General features: G+C 39.1%; 1 protein-coding gene across 3 annotated transcripts in view; it reads right to left on the bottom strand.

Annotated features, from left to right (window-relative positions):
* The window catches only part of Efhc2 (EF-hand domain containing 2), a 198535-nt gene that overhangs the window by 164919 nt on the left and 13535 nt on the right, over nt 1–20081 (bottom strand). The window contains exons 1-2 of one of the 3 annotated variants that reach the window (XM_070039202.1): nt 1520–1594; nt 714–772 (exon numbers count right to left, since the gene is read on the bottom strand). The exons of 1 other annotated variant lie outside the window; for it this stretch is intronic. In XM_070039202.1, coding sequence (XP_069895303.1) covers nt 714–761 — 48 coding nt within the window. In that variant the 5' untranslated portion in view covers nt 762–772; nt 1520–1594. Of the gene's footprint in view, nt 1–713; nt 773–1519; nt 1621–20081 lie in introns of those variants that run through there. One more of the 3 variants, XM_070039204.1, reaches the window with a different exon arrangement.

Genomic DNA, 20081 nt, shown 5'->3' with positions numbered 1-20081 from the left:
CCATGCAATATTCATGATACATATTTTTACCTGCAAAACCTGGCCACTTCCCACCCTACGTTGTCAGGCAATGGGCATCAGCAATCAGAATTATTGCTAGGTCAAAAGCTATAGGCTCTACTTTCATTTTTTATTAAAATTACTTTTTTGTTGTTGTGCCAGTATTAGGGCTTGAACTCAGGGCCGAAGTGCTATCCTTTAGCTTTTTCACTCAAGGCTGGCACTCTACTACTTAAGCCATGGCTTGCACTTTTGGCTTTTTGGTGATGAGTTGGAAATAAGAGTCTCACAAGCTTTCCTCCCTGCCTGGGCTAAATTTGAGTATCCTCAGATATCAGCCTGAGTAGCTAGGATTATAGGTATGAGCTACTAATACCCGGCTTAAAATTTATTCCTATGAAACATGCTTTTTGTGGAATCTTCTCTCATGACCTGTTTCTTGGGAGACTTTCCTATTTGTGTAGCTGACTTACACTTACCTAAGAGCAATGCTTTTTATCCTTGGGAAGCCAGCCTGCAACCATCAGCCACAAAATAAATGTACAAACTTATTGTTGGCAGTTGGACTGACAACCATAAGGTGTGAGTCAGAATCTCATAGCCTGAAGTTACAAATAAAACTGGTACTTTCCAGCCAGAAACTTACAGATATTGTTTAGAATTCATAAAGTTAAATAATTTGCCTACATAATTTGTAAGTTTAGAAAACTTACCACAGGATGACTCAACAGGAGAGCACTGAACATCCAATCTTTTCCCATCTGTGTGATAGCTTTATTCAAATAAAAAAATATAACCTGAATAACTTGCCTGCTGTTGTTTAAATAAGATACTACTTCATACCCAAAGTTTTATCATGCTCAGGAGTTTTGTTGTTGTTCACTTTCATCTTGCCCTCCAAGTTTGGATGCCTTTCTCCACAGTGTGGGATAACATGGAATAGGCTGATAAAATCCTTACCTATGTGCTACCTCTCCCACTCTTGTTGCACCAGATTTTTTCCATTTAATAATAAAATGTCTCTTTCACACAGGCTTCTGAGGCTTGGACTGTGGAGACAAATTGCCTGAAAGAAAATCAGCTGAACCACTGAAAACTAAGCTCTGTGCCTCAGTATTCACAACTGTAAAATGGGAATTAAAAATAGTATCGATTAGATACGGTATCTATTAGTGTCTATCAGAAAGGATTGTTGGGAGCATCCAATGCAACTGAAGCACAGAGCCTGGCACACATCAAACACCAATCGTTATTGTTATTATTATTATTATTATTATTATTATTATTATTTTACCATTATTATTACCTATTGAGGGCTCTGCCACCTGTAAGACCTCTACTCTACTTAGGTACTTAATATAGGAAAAACACTTGAAGACATAGGGGGCAAAGGCTAAGTCCCGGAAGAAGCAGTGGCAGAAAGCTTTGGTAAAAGATAAAGGGAGCCGACCATCCCTGATCCTGCCTGAACCCCAGGCTGTGGCCAGGACCTCTAATCTCTAATCCCCTGGCCACTCACATTGCGATTGAAGCTGTAGCCGGGCAGCAAAGGCAGGGTCATGGCTATCAACGTCCAAGGGTCCAACAGGAAAGGAATGAGCAGGCAGCCGCCACAGTGGCCGCGTTGTTTGAACGCTCAGTTACCTGGAGACGCGAGGCAACGTCATGGAGGGAGGAGGGGTTGGGGTAGACAGAGGGCTCGTGGGCGGGGCTTGTGGACGGGGCTTTTGGAAGGGCTCGTGGGCGAGGCTTGAGGGCGAGGCTTGTGGGAGGGGCTCAGGGCGGGTTTGTGGGCGGGGCCGCGAGGGAATTAGTCCCCTGGTTCTCTGAGCGCACAAAGAGCCTTAGTAGCACTGTTCCACCCCGCCTCCCTCATCTGCCTTTCGCTTAAACCATTTTTTACAAAGCTCAAAGCCTCTCGTGTACCTCAGTTCTGCCTATTCTCGCCACCGCATTTTTTTTTTTTGCCATTTGGTTATTTAATTTAGTCCAAACGCACAGAAAAATAACAATGACATTCGTGAGCCCACTGAACTAAAACACAGCTTAATGTCCTTCAAGGACAATTTTTATTTTGTAATTAAACCTCTTGAAATAAATCGAAAACCATATAAACTCCACTCAACAGTCAATACCAGCAGTAACCTCGCCTTCAATCCCTCCTCTGTACATTTTCGTATTTGAACTAAGCGTTCAAATTGTAGGACCGGATCAGATGACACCAAACACGACCCCTGTCACTTCATCATGCATGCATTCAAGATGGCCCAGGCAAGGAATTTCCTCAATGCTTTCCACACCTATAGTTAGGACTCAGTTTTTCTCTATTTCTGTTCAGGCCCCATTATTTGTTGCCAGGTTCTTTGCTTTCACACACACACACACACACACACACACACACACACACACACACACACACACACACACACACACACACACACACACACACACACACACACACACACACACACCTATCTTGCTTCCAGAGCCATAGTTTTTGAAATTTACAATGCAACTGCTACTCTTTTACTTCAAGAATCCAGCCTTCCCACTGCCATTAGACATTCAAAATCCTTAGCTAGGCCTAGAGCCCTTGCCAAGGGAGCATATACTAATGATGTGCTCTCCTCTTCATCTTTTCCCACTTCAGCTCTCAGGAACCTTTAGCAATTTCCAAACCAGGTTTGGTGGTTTCTTCCTTCTGGGATTTTGCAAATGATGCTATCCTTTGAAACACCTGTATCTTTTTCCCAGTTATCCCCTTCTTGTCTTCCAGGACTTGGATCAATGAAAGACTTGGAAGATTTTGCCATTTCTGGGAAAGAATGTTCCTTCACCTTCTTGCCTAACCTCCATTTACCTTAGGCTCCACCCTTCATCAAACCCTGGGCTGGTGCTTTACTACTGACCCTACACCCACAGCCTATGTGAGTACTAATTAAGAAAGTCTCTCCCCACCATCCTTTCAACAATGGGTATTATCAAATTGTGCATTTTCAATAGATGTCTAAATGTGAGATGGCATACCATTGTTATTTAAATTTGTTTCTCCCTATTCTGAATGCAGTTGTTCATCCTTTCTCAAGCTTTATATCTTCTGTAATTCATCTATTCCTATAGTTCCATTCATATTGGTCCATTCATACAGTTTGTTCATGATTTTATGTAATCATTAGTTCATGTATTTTAGACACTAATCTTAGACTAGCAAGCATCTTCTCAGCCTTTAATTCCACTTATATAATTCTTTACATAAAATTCGACATTTTACTCTTTGTATATATCATTTCCAATATGGCTTGTGAATTCCAAATCCTATACTACTCAGAATGAAAGTTATTTTCTAAATGGCATATTATTTGCAAACAACCTTCTGTGTAATTTAAATCACCTCTAGATTGTGTAAAATACTTAATGCAATATAACTGCTACACAAACAACTGTCATACTTTTCTCATATTCAATAGCACAGTAGACTAACTATGGTTGATAATAATTAATTACATATTTCAAAAAAGCTGATAGAAGCTAGGCACCAGTGGCTCATACCTGTAATCCTATTCAGGAGGCTGAGATCTAAGAATCACAGTTTAAAGCCAGTACAGTAAGACATTTGTGAGACTCTTATCTTCAATAAACACCCAAAAAAGCCTGGAATGGAGGGATGACTCAAGTGGTAGAGCACCAGCATTGAGCAAAAAAGCTAAGGCAAAGCACCCAGGCCGATGTCAAGTCCAAGACTCACACAAAAAAAAAAGGTTGGTAGAATATTTGAAATGTAACCAATACAAATAAGTGATAAAGGGGCTGAGAAGTTGGCTCAGTGGTAGAATGCTTGCCTTGCATGCATGAGGCCCTGGGTTTGATTCCTCGGCACCACATAAGCAAAAAGAAAAAAGCCGGGAGTGGTGCTGTGGCTTAAGTGGCAGAGCGCTAGCCTTGAGCTGAAGAGCTGAGGGACAGAGCCCAGGCCCAGAGTTCAGGCCCCATGACCGGACCCCCCCCCCAAAAAAAAGTAAATAAGTGATAAAGGTGTGAGATGATAGATCTACCATTGTCCCTGATCTGATCATTATGTCTGGATTGCATGATCACACTGTCTGCAATACCTATTACAATTATAATGCCAGCTAAAAATAAAAAATTTAAATAGTCATTATACTGTGATATTTAGATAATGATAAGGGGGGAAAAGTCTACTTTTTAAATATTTTTCTTCTTTTTATTTGTGTGTACAGGTACTGGGATTTGAACTCAGGGTCTCAAACTTGGCTTTCTGGCATATTGGTGGTGTTCTAACCATGCCTCCAATCTTTTTTTTTCAACTAATTTCAATACAGTAAGTTGAATCCATGAGTAAAGAAGGCCAACTTGTTAGCCTTTGGCCAGCAATACGAATCTCTTATGTTCATGGAGTATCGTTCCTCTTCTTTCTTATGTTGGCTGACTTTCCTTCAGTGTATTTTATTCTTTAATGTGTTTTATAAATATTTATGATGATCCCACTTATGTGGCAACTCAATAGGGCTGTGATCTGTGCCTTCTGATTCATGTGCATTATTCTCTCGAATATGTCATAGCTCACATGCAATAACTACTGTTTAAACACAGCAACATTCTATGCTGCTTCCATAGTGAGGTTATTTTCGAACACACAAAAAGAAAGCAGCTCTAAACAATGATTACCTTAAAAGAGTAAGGAGAGAAAACATCTTAAATTAAGACTGCTTAGAAGAACATGGATATAAGAGAGTCACAAAGAGTTGTCTGATACCCTGCATATTCATACCTGCCACTTCCTTTGGGCTTATTAACAATCTCCATTTTGTACTTCTTCAAATATACACCATATACTGTCAACTCTCCCATGTACCCATAATCTTAAATTCATTGCATTAATTGTTTTTCACTTGACCAATGCTTATTAGGATCTATTCTAATGTGCCCAAACATTGGAATAAACCAGTGATTAGGATAGAGTAACTTTGTCATATTTATTCTTCCCGTGCTAGATATCAAATCCAAGGTTTTGTGCATAATAGATTAGTGCTCTATCAGATAAAAGGACACTTCTAAATATCCCAGATCCATGGTTTTTTCTCTTGTTAGAATCTGTAACTTCTTGCTTCTTTTTCTTTCCATTGACACACAAATTCCCATTATGCCTCCTCTGTCACATCTACCACAAAACAAATATGAAATGGTGTATAGCTCTTTTCCAAAATTAATTTAAAGTAAACTACTTTGGAGAATTGTGGGACACTTCCTGAAATAACAGAAAACACTTCAGGGCATGTCAAGACCAGAACTGGACAGCTCTGCTATTGATGTTCAAAGAGTCTGCATTACACACTCATGGATGAAGAAAGCCCAGGGCAAGCTGACAGAGCTAACACTTCTGAGCAAGTTTTAACTGGCCTAAGAGCCTGGAAATATTTGCCCTTTTGGAGACTCTCTCTTGAGAAATGAGGTCATCCTGTGATCTGGAGCCTTTCCACAAGATGCAAGAGTCCTAGGCAGCAGGAGGGATTGCCTTGATAGAATTTCTATGTAAGCTTCCTTTTCTCCTCCAGGAAAATCTCGCCTGTCATTTCTCTCATACTGATGTTCTCATGGATACCACAGTCCCATTCTTCTCAGTTTCTGAAAGCCAACACTCCATGATTTGAGGCTTAGGTGGATTGTACAACTTCATCCTAAGCACTCAAAGAAGAATAAGCAGCACTTCTTCAAAGTCCTCAAAAAAAAAAAAAGAATAGAAGTTATTTATTTCTGTTCATATTTCCCTGACACCAAAATCAGGTAAAAGTATCATCAGAAATGAAAGGCACAGAGCAGAATCTTTTATCAACCAAGAAACAGAAATCCTCAAAAAGATTACTAACAGAACAAATCCAGCAACATATATGTAACAAGGAATGCTGAGATCAAGAGGATTGTAGTTCAAGGCCAGCTGGGGTAAAGGGTATTTGAGAGACTTTATCTCAATTGGTTAAAAAAAAAAAAAAAGAAAAAAACTAGTGATCCTAGTTCAGAAAGAAGCATAAATAGTAAAGAAAAGATGTGTTCCAGGTAGGCCCAAGCAAAAAATATTACCTTCTTTGTGGCTCAAGGTTAGAGCACCTGCCTAACAATTACAAGGACCTTTCTTCTACATACTAAACACTCGTTATCATTTTGACAAGTACTTTTTGATAATAGCACTTATAACATATGGCAGTGATATCTCATTACATTTTCCTGATGATTAGTGTTACTGAGCATTTTTCATATGCTTGTTGGTCATTTCTATATCTTTAGAAACATCTTTTGAGATATTTTGATGAGATGGGTAGATTTACATATTTATTGATTTAGGCAGTACTTTGGCTTGAATTCAAGTTTTTGTTAGAATTCTATTTTTTAATGCAGAAATCTAGATTCTTATGCAAAATCTTTAGTGCTTGCCAATGTGGTTTATAAATCATAAAGCACAGAAACAATTATACATAATTAAGGATTCAGTACACAGTTTCCACATCACAACATCTAATGGAGAATTAATGGATTCTGATGCCATTCATCATAAAAATGATTTATCTTAAGTACATAGTTAATACTATGTATTTTACCTTTAAAATTATGACCTATTTCAAAAAAATACAAAGAATAATAACAATCACTCATATACCTGCTATGCAGCCTTTGTAAATCTTAATATGCTGCTGTATTTGCTTTAAAATGAAATAAAATGTTATGTGCACTATTAATGCCTTCATCCCAATGTTGATGTCTGTATTCATTTTGTTTAACCAAATTTATAAATTTCAGTACAGCTGTATGTATCCAGAAAACAAAACAAAAAGAAAAGAATGTATTGCTTTCCTTTGTCTAGGCTTTAAATAGTTCCATATAATAAAAAAATTCATTTCTATCTTGAAACAACAAATAGCTAGAAAACTAAATTTTTTAAAGATTGTTTGGAATAACATAAAAAATAATTTATATCTAGGAATAAAAGTAATGAAAGAAGGCCATGATATTTACGGAGAAATGGTAAAATATTTTGAAAGGCATTAAATAAGACCTAAATAAATGGAGAGATATATATTCTATTCATGGGTTGGAAAACTAAAAATGATGGTATCAATTTTTCTTAGCATTAAGTCTGTGACTGTCCCTGCGACAACCTCAAAAAGGACATAAAGCAGAGAAGATAAAAAGCAATTTGAAACAGATAACGTATTTATATAACTTTTAAAAACCTGAAAAACGGGGGCTGGGAAGATGGCTCAGTGGTAGAGCGCTTGTCTTGCATGCATGAGGCCCTCGGTTCGATTCCTCAGCAAAACATAAGCAAAAAGACAAAAGCCGAAAGTGGCGCTGTGGCTCAAGTGGTAGAGCGCTAGCCTTGAGCTGAAGAGTTGAGGGACAGTGCCCAGGCCCAGAGTTCAGGCCCCATGACCGGACCCCCCTCCCACAAAAACAAAAAACAAAAAAACCCTAAAAAGCAAATAATGTGTTGTTTAGAAGTACAAACATATATGCAAACTATAAATAAAAATAGGAAAATGTAAGTGGAAATAAATGACAAAGTTACATTTTAGGCCAGGTACCAGGGGCTCATGGCTATAATTCTGAAATCTGAGGATCACAGTTTGAAGCCAGCCTGGACAAGAAAATCCATGATATTCTTTTTTTTTTTTTTGGCCGTGGGGCTTGAACTCTGGGCCTGGGCGCTGTCGCTCTTCAGCTCAAGGCGAGCGCTCTACCACTTGAGCTACAGCGCCACTTCCCATGATATTCTTATTTACAATTAACCACCAAAAATCCAGAAGTGGAGCTATGGCTCAAATGGTAAAGTACTAGCCTTGAACAAAAAAAAAAAAAAAAAAAAAAAGCTCAGACCCTGAATTCAAGCCCCAAGACTGGCATAAAAAAAGTTACAATTGGGGAAAAGAGAACTGAAATTCAAAGATGATGTTAATATTCTATTCTTAAGCAGTTGGTATGAATAGGAGTGCTTCTTATATGAATATTCTTTATACCTTACAAAGACTTTATGAATATTCTTTTGTGTTTCATCAATTTTTTTGTCACTTGTGGGGCTTGAACTCTGGGCTTGGGCACTGTCCCTGCACTTTTCAGCTCAAGGCGAGGGCTTTGCCGCTTGAGCTACATCACTACTTTCAGTTTTCTAGTGGTTTATTAAAGATGAGTCTCACGGCTTTTCCTGCTTGGGCTGGCTTTGAACTGTGATCCTCAGATCTCAGCCTCCTGAGTAGCTAGGATTACAGGTGTGAGCCACCAGTGCACCACTGTTTCATCAACATTTATTTAATACAACCATTTAAAAAAATGGGAGTCCTATATCATTACCATAAGATATATCAACAGCACATTATTAAATAATATGAAAAGCTTTATATATAGTATTAGATAAAATATATATCAAAATGTGAATAGTGGTTATGTAAAATATTACATAGAATGTGTACAAATAATTATTAGTGGAAATATGTACCAAAATATTAATGGCAATTATGTATAATGCTAAAGAGTAAACACTAATTTGTGTGTGTGTGTGTGTGTGTGTGTGTGTGTGTGTGTGAGCGCGCGCACCTGTGCTAGTACTGGGACTTGGACTTAGGGCCTTACACTCTTGTTTAGCTTTTTTCACTCAAGGCTAGTGCTCTATCACTTGAGCTACACCTCCACTTGGAGCTTTCTGCTGATTTACTGGAGCTAAGAGTCTTTTGGACACTCTGTCTGGGCTGGTCTTCACTCATGATTCTCAGATCTCAGCCTCCTGAGTAGCTAAGATTATAGGCATGAGCCACAGTCACTCACCAAATTAAAATGAGCATTAAATAAGAACATGTATGAGATTGTTACATTGCCAGGTTCTAGGCAAAAAATGGCTTTTCTCTGTTTTCTAAAGGTTTGGAGAGGAATTAAAAGATGTACAAATGTAAAATAGGCATTTTGTCTTGGCTCTTCCAAGAACCTCTAAAAAGATAGCATCTTCTGGATACTATTGTTGACTGGTGCACTGCAGCCCCTACGCAGCTGTAGGATGAGGGTTAGTCATCAGAAGGACCAAGGATAAGAGGACTAGAACTTTCAGTCTTGCCCTGAAACCTCCTTTGGGGAAGAAAGGCTAAGGTTTGAATGAATCACTAATGGACGATAATGTACTCTATCCTGCCTATGTAAAGGAGGCTCTTAAAGCCCCCAAAGGACAGGATTCTGGGAGCTTGCACAGAACAGAACGCACACAGGTTCCTAGGAGAATACCCAGGGAGGACTTGAGAGCTCTTCACCTTTTCCCCCTACTCTTCATCTTGTGCCTCAATACCCTTTGTAACATCATTATAATAAAACCAGCAACATGGTATGTGTTTCAGGTAAGCCTTTGCAGGAAAATAATCAAACCCAAATTTACAAAACCTAACTAGTGTCTGCCTCAAGTCAAGCCAGCCTTGTGTCTGTCTGAGTGCAAACTGGGTAATGTACCTTAATTGCAGATCTTACCTGATCATGTGACCAAACACAATAGAGCTGCCTCTTAGTGAGTGCAAAGTCATAAGCATGGTTGGATGGGCAGCTAAGTGGTAGAGTTTGCCTAGCATGCTGGGCACCCTTGGTTTGATCCCCTGGGTTTAAGTCCTGGCCCTGCAAGCAAGCAAACACACACACACATACACACACAGAGACAGAGAGAGAGAGAAAACCACTAAGTTCAACCAAGAAATTAAACTAGAAAGAGGTTTATTAGTTGCAAGTGATGAGAGACTAAGACATAATTCTCAAAGCAATGTTCACTCTGAACAAAGAAAGCAAGGAGCTTTGGCTGGGCAAATTTATACATATTTATATAGGAATATATAAGTATTCCTGAGTATGCTTTGTTTGAGGTTATGTATCATATATTCAAAAATTGGCAGACTTAGTTGCCTGGGGAGGAATTTAGTACCAGAGTAAACAAAGTTTAATTTAGGTCACTGAAGGAAAAAAAAATGAGTCAGAATGACTCAGGGATATGGACTAATTCCTGGTAATTTTCTCTGAAAGGCCTGCCTTAGCCAAGACAGACAGACAGACAGACAGACGACAAGTAAGGGAGTGCAAGAGAAAAAGAGAGAGAGCTTTATTAAGGATTATTTAATAGCTAAATGTGATAAGTACTTGCAATCCCAGCATGCAGAGATGGAGAGAGATGGAAGCAGGAACATCATAAGTACAAGTCCAGCCTGGGCTACAATAAGATCAAGGCCAACCTGAACTACTTAGCAAGATCCTATCTTTAAAAAACATATATTTAAAGGGAAAAGCTCCATCTTATCCCATAACTGCATCCCACATGTGTGCACAAGTGTGCAGCACACACACAGAGAAGCTTATTCTTAAAAATGCACTCCTAGGCTCTTTCATAACTCTTCTGCAATGCCTTAAACCCCACTAAACTCTCTGGCTCTGCATTACTGACAGCACCAGTAATCCCATTCACCAACAATCCCAGTGCAGTTTGCAGCAAGCAGCACAAACTAATCTCTTGTCTGTACAAGAGCTTTGACTCTGCCTTCCTTGCCTATCTCTCCACCAGTCCTTATCATTATAGCATGCTCTCTCCTTCAAGAGACCACCTCTTCTATTTTGTATAATTCCCTGGGCATGCTCCCAGGAACAAAGCATCCTATTCAGTGATACATCTTAGAAAAAAAGAACTCAAAAACATTTTTAAAAAATCTGTCCATGTGTGATGGGGGTCTATCTATGTGATGAAGCTGGCCTAGAACTTGAGGTTCTCTTGCCTCAGCCTCTGGAGTGTTCAAATTACAGGTGTGAGCAACTACAAAGGTCTCAATAGGTATTTTGTTTGTTATTTGTTTGATTTTTATGGTGCTGGCTCAGCTTGAGCCCTGAGCCTTGCACATGCTAGGCAAGTACTCCACCACTGAGCTACAATCCAGTCTCAATAGACATTTGTTTGAATTCAATCTGAAACACAGAGAGACATATACGTATACACATACACATACACACACACACACACACACACACACATATACACATGCTGGTGAAGTGTTTGAACTCACGGCCTTGTTCAGCAGATATTCTACCACTTGAACCATGCCTCCAACCCAGCTTTTTGTTGGTTATTTCGGTAGTGGAGTCTCTAGGACTTTTCTGCCCTTTCTGTCTAGACTGGCTTTAAACCAGGATCCTGTAGCTCTCAGACTCTTGAGTACCTAAGGTTATAAGAATGAGCTACCAGCAGCAGACTGAGAGTAAAAATTTTAAACTGAATAACAACGTATTAGTGAAACTAGGTCATATAAAAGTGAGAAATGGGGGCTGGGAAGGTGGCTCAGTGGTAGAGCGCTTGCCTTGCATGCATGAGGCCCTGGGTTCGATTCCTCAACATTACATAAGCAGAAAAAGCCGGAAGTGGCGCTATGGCTCAAGTGGTAGAGTGCTAGCCTTGAGCTGAAGAGCTGAGGGACAGCACCCAGGCCCAGAGTTCAGGCCCCATGACCAGCAAAAAAAAGTGAGAAATATTCATTTTTGTAAAAAAAAAAAAAATCAAAGATCCATCAAAAGTACAAAAACAAAATCTATAAGTTTCCCCAGAGTCCTGCCTCACAGAACTAGCCAGTTTTAATTTATGATGTAGAGACTGATTATAACAATCCAGACAGCCAGAATTAAGTCTCATAAGAGGAGAAGTGGAAGCCAGGTACCAGTGGCTCATCCTAGCTACTCAGGAAACTGATATCTGAGGATCAATGTTCAAAGCCAGCCCAGGCAAGAAAATCTGTTAGAATCTTTTCTCCAATTAAGCACCAAAAGGCCCAAAGTGGAGTTGTAGCTCAAGTGGTACAGTGCTAACCTTGCGGAAAAAAAAGCTAAGGGACAGTGGCCAAGCACTGAGTTCAAGGTCCAGAATTGGTACCAAAGAGACAGAGAAATGGATTAGACATATTATATCTAATAAAATATGTTTCATAATAATTTGATGAGAACAAAAGTGAGGCAAATCTGCAGGATTTTCTGGCCAATTCACAAATGTTTCTTCACTGATAGTCAGCATTATTAGTGTTCACTTAAAAGCGATACAAATTCCTAGGCAAATAATGTGCATTTGGTAGAGTAGTTAACAACTTCAATTATTGTATAACTTTGGGATTGGTTAGAGCACTCCCAAGAGTTTTCACTCAGAAATAAAGTGTATTGAGTTAAGCAATGGAGAGTTTAAAAACAATTATTATTAAGAGCCTCACTGTTTTTTTTAACTTTGTAAAATTAGTTTTCATTACTTTCATTCTTGGCTCAATAAAAAGGCTTTTTAATTGGATCTTTCTAGAATTTAATAAGCTCTTTCAAAGTGATGCAAAAATGTCCTGAAATAAGCTTTCCACAGCATTCAGATGTGCCTATATGAAAAGGTTGAGTCCAATCAATGGAATATAGGAGATAAACCAAATTGAAAGATTACAAAGTGACCACGCTACAGAATCAGAGAGCCATTGCCCCTATTTTTAGGGACATAAAATCAGATGGATAAGTATCCATTAATTCCTTAAATATTTTTCACCATAGATGGCGCTATGCAATGCACAGTGATTAGGATATTTATGTCATACCAAGGATAAGTGAACAGTTAAGAGGTCACTTTGGACTGTGACAGTTATGGAACTCAAATTGCTTCTGTCATTGTTCTTCCCCATTCTGGCTCTTTCAAGACTTTCTATCCTTCATCAAACCTAATACAAAAACACTCAGATTTAACCATTTCCTTAAGAAAACTCCTACGTTACTTAAAACTCATATTAAAGAAATTTGTGGTGAGGGGTGGCTCATACCTGTAATCCTAGCTACTCAGGAAGCTGAGATCTGAGGATAATGGTTCAAAGCCAGCCGTGGCAGGAATGTCTGTAAGACTCTTATCTCCCATGAACCATCAGAAAACCAGAAATGGTGCCCACGTAATTGTAACCCCTCTGTACAGTATTTTCACAATTAAAAAAAAAAACAGAAATGGTGCTTTGGATCAAGTGGTAGAGCACTATCCTTAAGCTGAAGAGCTCAGGGATAGCGCGCAGGACAGGGTTCAAGCCTCACAACTGACCAAAAAAAAGAAAGAAAGAAAGGAAGAATAAGAAAAAGAAATTTGTGGGCTGAGCCTGGTATTCCATGGCCAGAATCCTGGCAACAAGTAAGGCAGAGGTAAAAGGATTAAGGTCCAAGGCCAATTCCTTGAACAAAAAGCCTAAGACCTAAGCCAGGCACCAGTGACTAACACCTGTAATCCTAGCTACTAGGTAGGCTGAGATCTGAGGATCATGGGTAGAAGCTGTCCTGGCCAGAAAAGTCCCTGTGGGATACTTATCTCCAATGAACCACTCAAAAAATGGAAGGGGTGCTGCTGCTCAAGTGGTAGAGAGCTAGCCTTGAGTGCAAAAAGGCTCAGGGATAGTACACAAGCCTTGAGTTCAAGCCCCACAACCGATTTAAAAAAAAAAAGCATAAGACCTTACCTGAGAAAGAAATAAACTAAAGCAAAAGGGAAAGGAAGAGTGTGTGGCTCAAGTGGTAGAGCAAAAACAAGGCCCTGAGTTCAAACCCCAGTATCATATCACCAAGAATAAGGGAGGTAATTTATGTTTTCTCTATAAATGTATTTTCAGGTTTAATTTTCAGACACAGCTGAAGAATCTAAGAGGGTGAAAAAAAGTCTTTTCCTTCCCTACAGTAAACATGTCTGAATAGTTATTTTGTGACGTTTATACTGAGATACCATCTGAGAATTAGTAGGTTAGCCTCAACTTTCTGGAGAGTGAACTGATCTTAATGTAATGTGATCATTCCATGGAAGATCTAAGCACAAGGTACAATGTTTGAGGATACCACCTTTACTGGGGGAGTTTAAAGGACTGCAGTAAGATGGGACATTTGTAGATAGCTATCTACAAATTCAACCCAATACCTATCAATAATCCAACCTCATTCTTCAATGAAATAGAAGAAACAATCCAAAAATTCATATGGAACAATAAAAGACCCCACACAGCAAAAACAATCCTTAGCAGAAAGAACAGTCCTGGAGGAATATCAATACCAAATTTCAAACTCTACTACAAAGCCATAGTAATCAACACAGCTTGGAACTGGCACAAGAACAGACCTGAGGACCAATGCAATAGAACTGAAAATGAACCCACAAACATATAGCCACCTAATCTTCAATAAGAGAGCTAAAAAAATATAATGGAAGAAAGACAGCCTCTTCAGTAAACAGTGCTGGAAAAATTGGTTAATCACCTGTAGAAAACTAAAGCAGATCCTTATATATCACCCTGCACCAGAAGCAACTCCAAATGGATCAAAGACCTCGGAGTCAATGCAGACACCCTAAAAACATTACAGGAAGGAGTAGGAGAAACCTTATGTCTCCTTTGCACAGGCCAAAATTTTCTTGAAAGAGACCCAGAAACACAACAGATCAAAGAAAGGTTGGACAAATGGGATAGCATGAAGCCTCAGAGCTTCTGCATGGCAAAGGACATAGCTAGCAAGATCAATAGAAAGCCAGTGGATTGGGAGAAGATCTTCACTATCCATATAACAGACAAGGGTTTCATATCTAAAATATACCTGGAACTCAGAAAATTAAATCCCCCAACAACAAATCCTCAAAGAAACAACTGTCCGATTAATAAGTGAGCTAAAGACTTAAAGAGAAATTTCTCTGAAGAGGATATAAGAATGGCCAATACACACATGAAGAAATGCTCAACTTCTCTAGCCATAAAAGAAATGCAAATCAAACCAACATTGAGATACCACCTCACCCCAGTTAGAGTGGCTATAATCAAGAACTCTAATAACAACTGATGCTGGAGGGGATGTGGACACAAGGGAGCCATACTGCCTTGGTGGGAGTATAAACTTGTTCAACCACTTTAGAAAGTAATATGGAGGTTCCTCAAAAGACTCCACATAGAGCTCCCCTATGGCCCAGCAATCCCACTTTGGGGCATTTACCCAAATGATCACAAACAAGACCATACTAAAGCTACCAACACGAGTATGTTTATTGCAGCATTATTTACCGTAGCTAAGATATGGAACCAACCCAGATGCCCCTCAGTAGATGAATGGATCAAGAAAATGTGGTATATATAGAGAATGGAATTTTATGCCTCCATCAGAAAGAATGACATTGCCCCATTTGTTAGGAAATGAAAAGACTTGGAAAAAATTATATTAAGTGAAATAAGCCAGGCCCAAAGAAACACAGGTCTCATGGTTTCCCTTATTTGCAATAACTAATATATGTCTGAGACAAGCAGAAAAGGTCAGATAAGTTGATGTTAGGTGAAATGAACCCCAAGATAAATATTCAAATGTTTTTGCTTTCATCCAATTGTTTCTAACATATTTATAAGATGATTTCTTTGTTGCTTTGTATGTCCCTCCCCCACGGTATAACCCCTGCTTTCACTGTATTTGATGTTGGTATAATTTGTGGAGGGGAAGGGAAAAAACAAATCGTTTAAATAGGAATACAGGCGGACCCATTGCAACAATGAGATGTACAAGTCGTTATGTCGAAAAACGAACTTTACAACTTTGGGGGGGGGAGGAAAGAAAGAAAGGGGGGAGGGGGGAGATGGGAAGGGATGGGAAGGGGAAACAAAGGAGGAGGCAACAATGCTTGATAAGAAATGTACTCATTATCTTGCCCATGTAATTGTAATCCCTCTGTACGGTATTTTCACAATAAAACAAAGAAAAAAGGAAAAAAAGAAAAAATAAATGCAAATCAAAACAACATTGAGATTCCACCTCCTCCAAGTTAGAATGTCTATAATCAAGAACTCTAATAACGACAGATGCTGGAGGGGATGTGGACAGAAAGGAACCCTATTTCATTGTTGGGAGTGTAAACTTATTTAACCACTTTTGAAAGCAGTATGGAGGTTCTTCAAAAGACTCCACATTGGGCTCCCCTATGACCCAGCAATCCCAGTATTAGGCATTTACCCAAATGATCACAAATAAGGACATACTAGGGCTACCAGCACAACTATGTTTATCTCAGCATTATTTACCATAGCTAAGATATGGAAACAACCGAGATGCCCCTCAGTAGATGAATGGATCAAGAAAATGTGATATATATATATATATATATATATATGTATGTATGTATATATACATATGTATGTATATATATATATAAACAATGGAATTCTATGCTTCCATCAGAAAGAATGACATTACCCCATTATTTGTTAGGCAAGACTTAGAAAAAATTATATTAAGTGAAGTAAGCCAGGCCCAAAGAAACATAGGTCCTATGGTTTCCCTTTTTTGCAATAACTAGTACATGTGTAGGACAAGCAGAAAAGATCAAAAGCTATGTCCATATGACCATGTAAGATGATGTTAAGCAAAAGGAACCCCAAGATAGGGACACAAATATCTTTTATTTCCTGCTATTGTTTCTAACGTATTTATAATGTAGCATGTGATTTTTTTTGTTTCTTTGTATGTCCCTCCTCCATGGTATAACCCCTGTTTTCACTGTATTTGATGTCGGCATCTTGTATATACAGTTCTCAAATTCGGGGAGGGGAACAGAAAAAACAAAATGCTTAAATAAGGATACAGGTTGACCCATTGTAACAATGAGACGTACAAATAAAACACTATGTTGAAAATGAACTTTTTTATAACTTCTGCGGGATGAGGGGGGACTAGTTGTGGAGGTGGGAGGGAAGGGAAATTAGGGGAAAAACAAAGAAGGAGGCAACAATGCTCAATAGGAAATGTACTCATTACCTTGCTCATGTAACTGTAACCACTCTGTACAGTATTTTTACAATAAGAAAAACATACCAAAAAAAGATGGGAATTTGAACTAAGTTTTAAAGACTGATTGAACACTGGCCAGGTAGAAAGAGAAAAATGGAAATCTCAGGCATGCATTATTTTGTGATGATATTAGGGCTTGAACTCTGGCACTGTCTCCAGAGTTTTTTTTGTTTTGTTTTGCTTTTTTCTGAAGGCAGGCACTCTATCACTTGAGCTATACTTTTACTTACAGCTTTTTTTGGGGGGGGGGTTAGGTCATGGGGCCTGAACTCTGGGCCTGGGCACTGTCCCTCAGCTCTTCAGCTCAAGGCTAGCACTCTACCACTTGAGCCACAGCACCACTTCCGGCTTTTTTCTTTTTGCTTATGTGGTGCTGAGGAATCAAACCCAGGGCCTCAGGTATGCAAGGCAAGCGCTCTACTACTGAGCTACCTTCCCAGACCTTACTTACAGCTTATTTGGAAACAAATTTCAATTTTGAACTATGGTTTTCTTTTATTGGAGTATGCATAAAATGGTACCTTTTAAATTATTTGTAATTTTAATGTTGGTGCAGGAGATTGAATCAAAGATCTAGTGCATGCCAGTCACTTGTTCTACTAGAGATTTGTGTGTGTGTGTGTGTGTGTGTGTGTGTGTGTGTGTGTGTGTGTGTGTGTGTGTGTGTGTGTGTGTGTGTGTGTGTGTGTGCCAGTGCTGGGGGTTGAACCCAGGGTGCTTAGCTTTTTCCACTGACTGGTGCTTTACCTTTTGAGCTATACCTCCACTTCTGGTTTTTGCTGGTTAATTGTAGATAAGATTTTCATAGATGTTTCTGCCTGGGCTGGCTTCAAATCGCAATCCTCAGGTGTCAGCCTCCAAAGAAGCTAGGATTATAGACACCTGAACCAGAGATTTGTTTTCTAACTCAAGGCCTCACACTTGGCTGGCAACCACTAAGAATATTAAGTAAGAATGACTTTCAAGGTAGGCCATAAAACATCCAAATTTAGGATTTCAGAGTCCTGAAGACCAACCCCAGGTGCCTTGATTCACTGGGACAATTCATACATAACATACATAACAATATAGTTGTTCTCATGGATACACTTATTACAATAAAAGGACGGAACAACCAACAAGAGGGAAAGATACAAGTCTAGAGGAAACGAGGCTGAGCTCACAAGAGTCTTCACACAAGGCAGTCTCACAGGACACATTTAATTTCCACAGCAATAAGCTGTAGAATGTCCTCTACCAGTCGGTGCCAGTGGCTCAGAAGGCTGAGATGTGAGGATCGTGGTTCGAAGCCAGCCCAGTCAGGAAACTCCATGAGACTCTTATCTCAGAAAACTTATCGCCAGAAAACTGGAAGTGGAGCTGTAGCTCAAGGGGTAGAGCGCTCACTGTGAGCTGAAGAGCTGAGGGATAGTGCCCAGGCCCAGAGTTCAAGCCCCACGACTGACAAAAAAAAAAAAATCCCTCTACCAGGGAAGCACATTAGAGACTCAACATCCACGTTTTTAATTGGTACTGCTCCCACTGGCACCCAAAACACACCCAAATTCCAGGATCCTAGAAGGAAAGCAGTTGAATAGAAAACATATAGTCTTTAATCACAGTTTAGGCACATTGAATTGAGCCACTATTAATTGTAGATCTGTTGTGGTTCTACAGTGCAGCATGTGCATGACCCTGGATTCCATCCCCAGCTGGAAAAGAAAAGGAGGGACAGGCACAGAGAGAAAAGAGAAGAGAAGAGAGGGGAAGGAGGGAAGAAAGTCCAGAAATGATGGGAATTTTCTAGAAATTTGAGTCTCCAGATACCAGTCAAGGACTAACCTTGTCAGCAAGACTTCCTAAAAGCAGACATTTTGTATATAACTCTTTTTCTGCACTGAGGACAATATTTTTTCCATAAGTACTTTTTTCTTTATCTGGGGATTATATCATTATTCTAGTCTCTTAAGATCTAAAGCAAAGGCCTATTAGAATGAAATCAACACATGAGTTTTGAGAGTCCTCTGTGTGTGTGTGTGTGTGTGTGTGTGTGTGTGTGTGTGTGTGTGTGTGTGTGTGTGTGTGTGTGTACATATGCACACACCGGTCTGGGGACTGCATACTGTCCTTGAGCATTTTTGCTCAAGGCTAGCACTCTATCATTTGAGCCACAGCTCCACTTTTGCATTTTTGGTGGTTAATTAGAGAAAAGAATCGCATGGACTTTCCCACGTGGGCAACTATATTTTTGTTAGGGTGTCCACTTCTTTGTTGAGTTGATTTGTCACTAACACACAATCCTATATAAAACAAAGCTAAAGCTTCCAAGACAAAGAAATAAGTTAAAAACCAGTGATAATCACATTTTTTTAAATCAAGACTCTTAATTCCTGAGAATTTTTCTCTGTCATCTGGTACTCAATTCTTTCCTTCCTCCCTCCCTCCCTCACTTCCTCCCTCCCTCCCTTTTTTCTTTCTTCCTTCCTTCCATTATTCCTTCCTTCCTTCCTTTCTTTTTGTCTGTGTTCTTAAGCTTGAGCTCAGGGCTTCGCTCTAGTTTGGCTGGCACTCTACCACTTGAGTCATGCCTCCAACCCTCCCACTTAAGTAGAATGCCTCCAGGCCTGATTTTTTTTAACTTATTTGTATTATCTTTAGTTGTACAAAGCAGTTGTCATTTAACAAAGCAGTTTATGAATACAATGCATTTTAATCAATGTCACTCTTTCAACATAAAAGAAACTTTTGAATTCTTTTGGGGGGGATTTCTAAACAGCATTTATTGTTGGGATTTCGTTAAAAGTACATTTTTAACCATGATAAGATGTGCAACAAAATGTATCATTTTCATTATTTTTAAGTATATACAGTTGGGTGGTATTGTGAATTTGGTTTTTTTTTTCTTTTTTTTAGGTATCTTTTTTTTAATTGTGAAAATACCATATGAATTCTTGACAGTATTTCCTCCTCTTCATTCATCTACCCCTCTCCCCTTTACCTCACCCCTACCCCTTTCAATTATCCATTTCCTGGTGTCTATTTTGTTGAACTGTGCAGCCCTAATTTTTGTCAGTTATTTTGGAGATGGAGCCTAGCCTGGAATCATGATCCTCCAGATAATCAGCCTCTTATCAGCCTCTTGAGTAGCTATGGTTACAGGCATGAGCTATTGGTACCTAGATTAAGGATTTTTCAACCAGTATTCTCACTGGGAAAAAATATTTACAAATAAATATTAG

This window comes from Dipodomys merriami, unplaced genomic scaffold (genome assembly GCF_024711535.1).
Source record: "Dipodomys merriami isolate MVZ:Mamm:240054 unplaced genomic scaffold, mDipMer1.0.p SCAF_3, whole genome shotgun sequence".
NCBI classification, from domain to species: domain Eukaryota; kingdom Metazoa; phylum Chordata; class Mammalia; order Rodentia; family Heteromyidae; genus Dipodomys; species Dipodomys merriami.
Note: the sequence above shows the minus strand (reverse complement) of the source record. Positions and strands in the feature narration are given on the sequence as shown.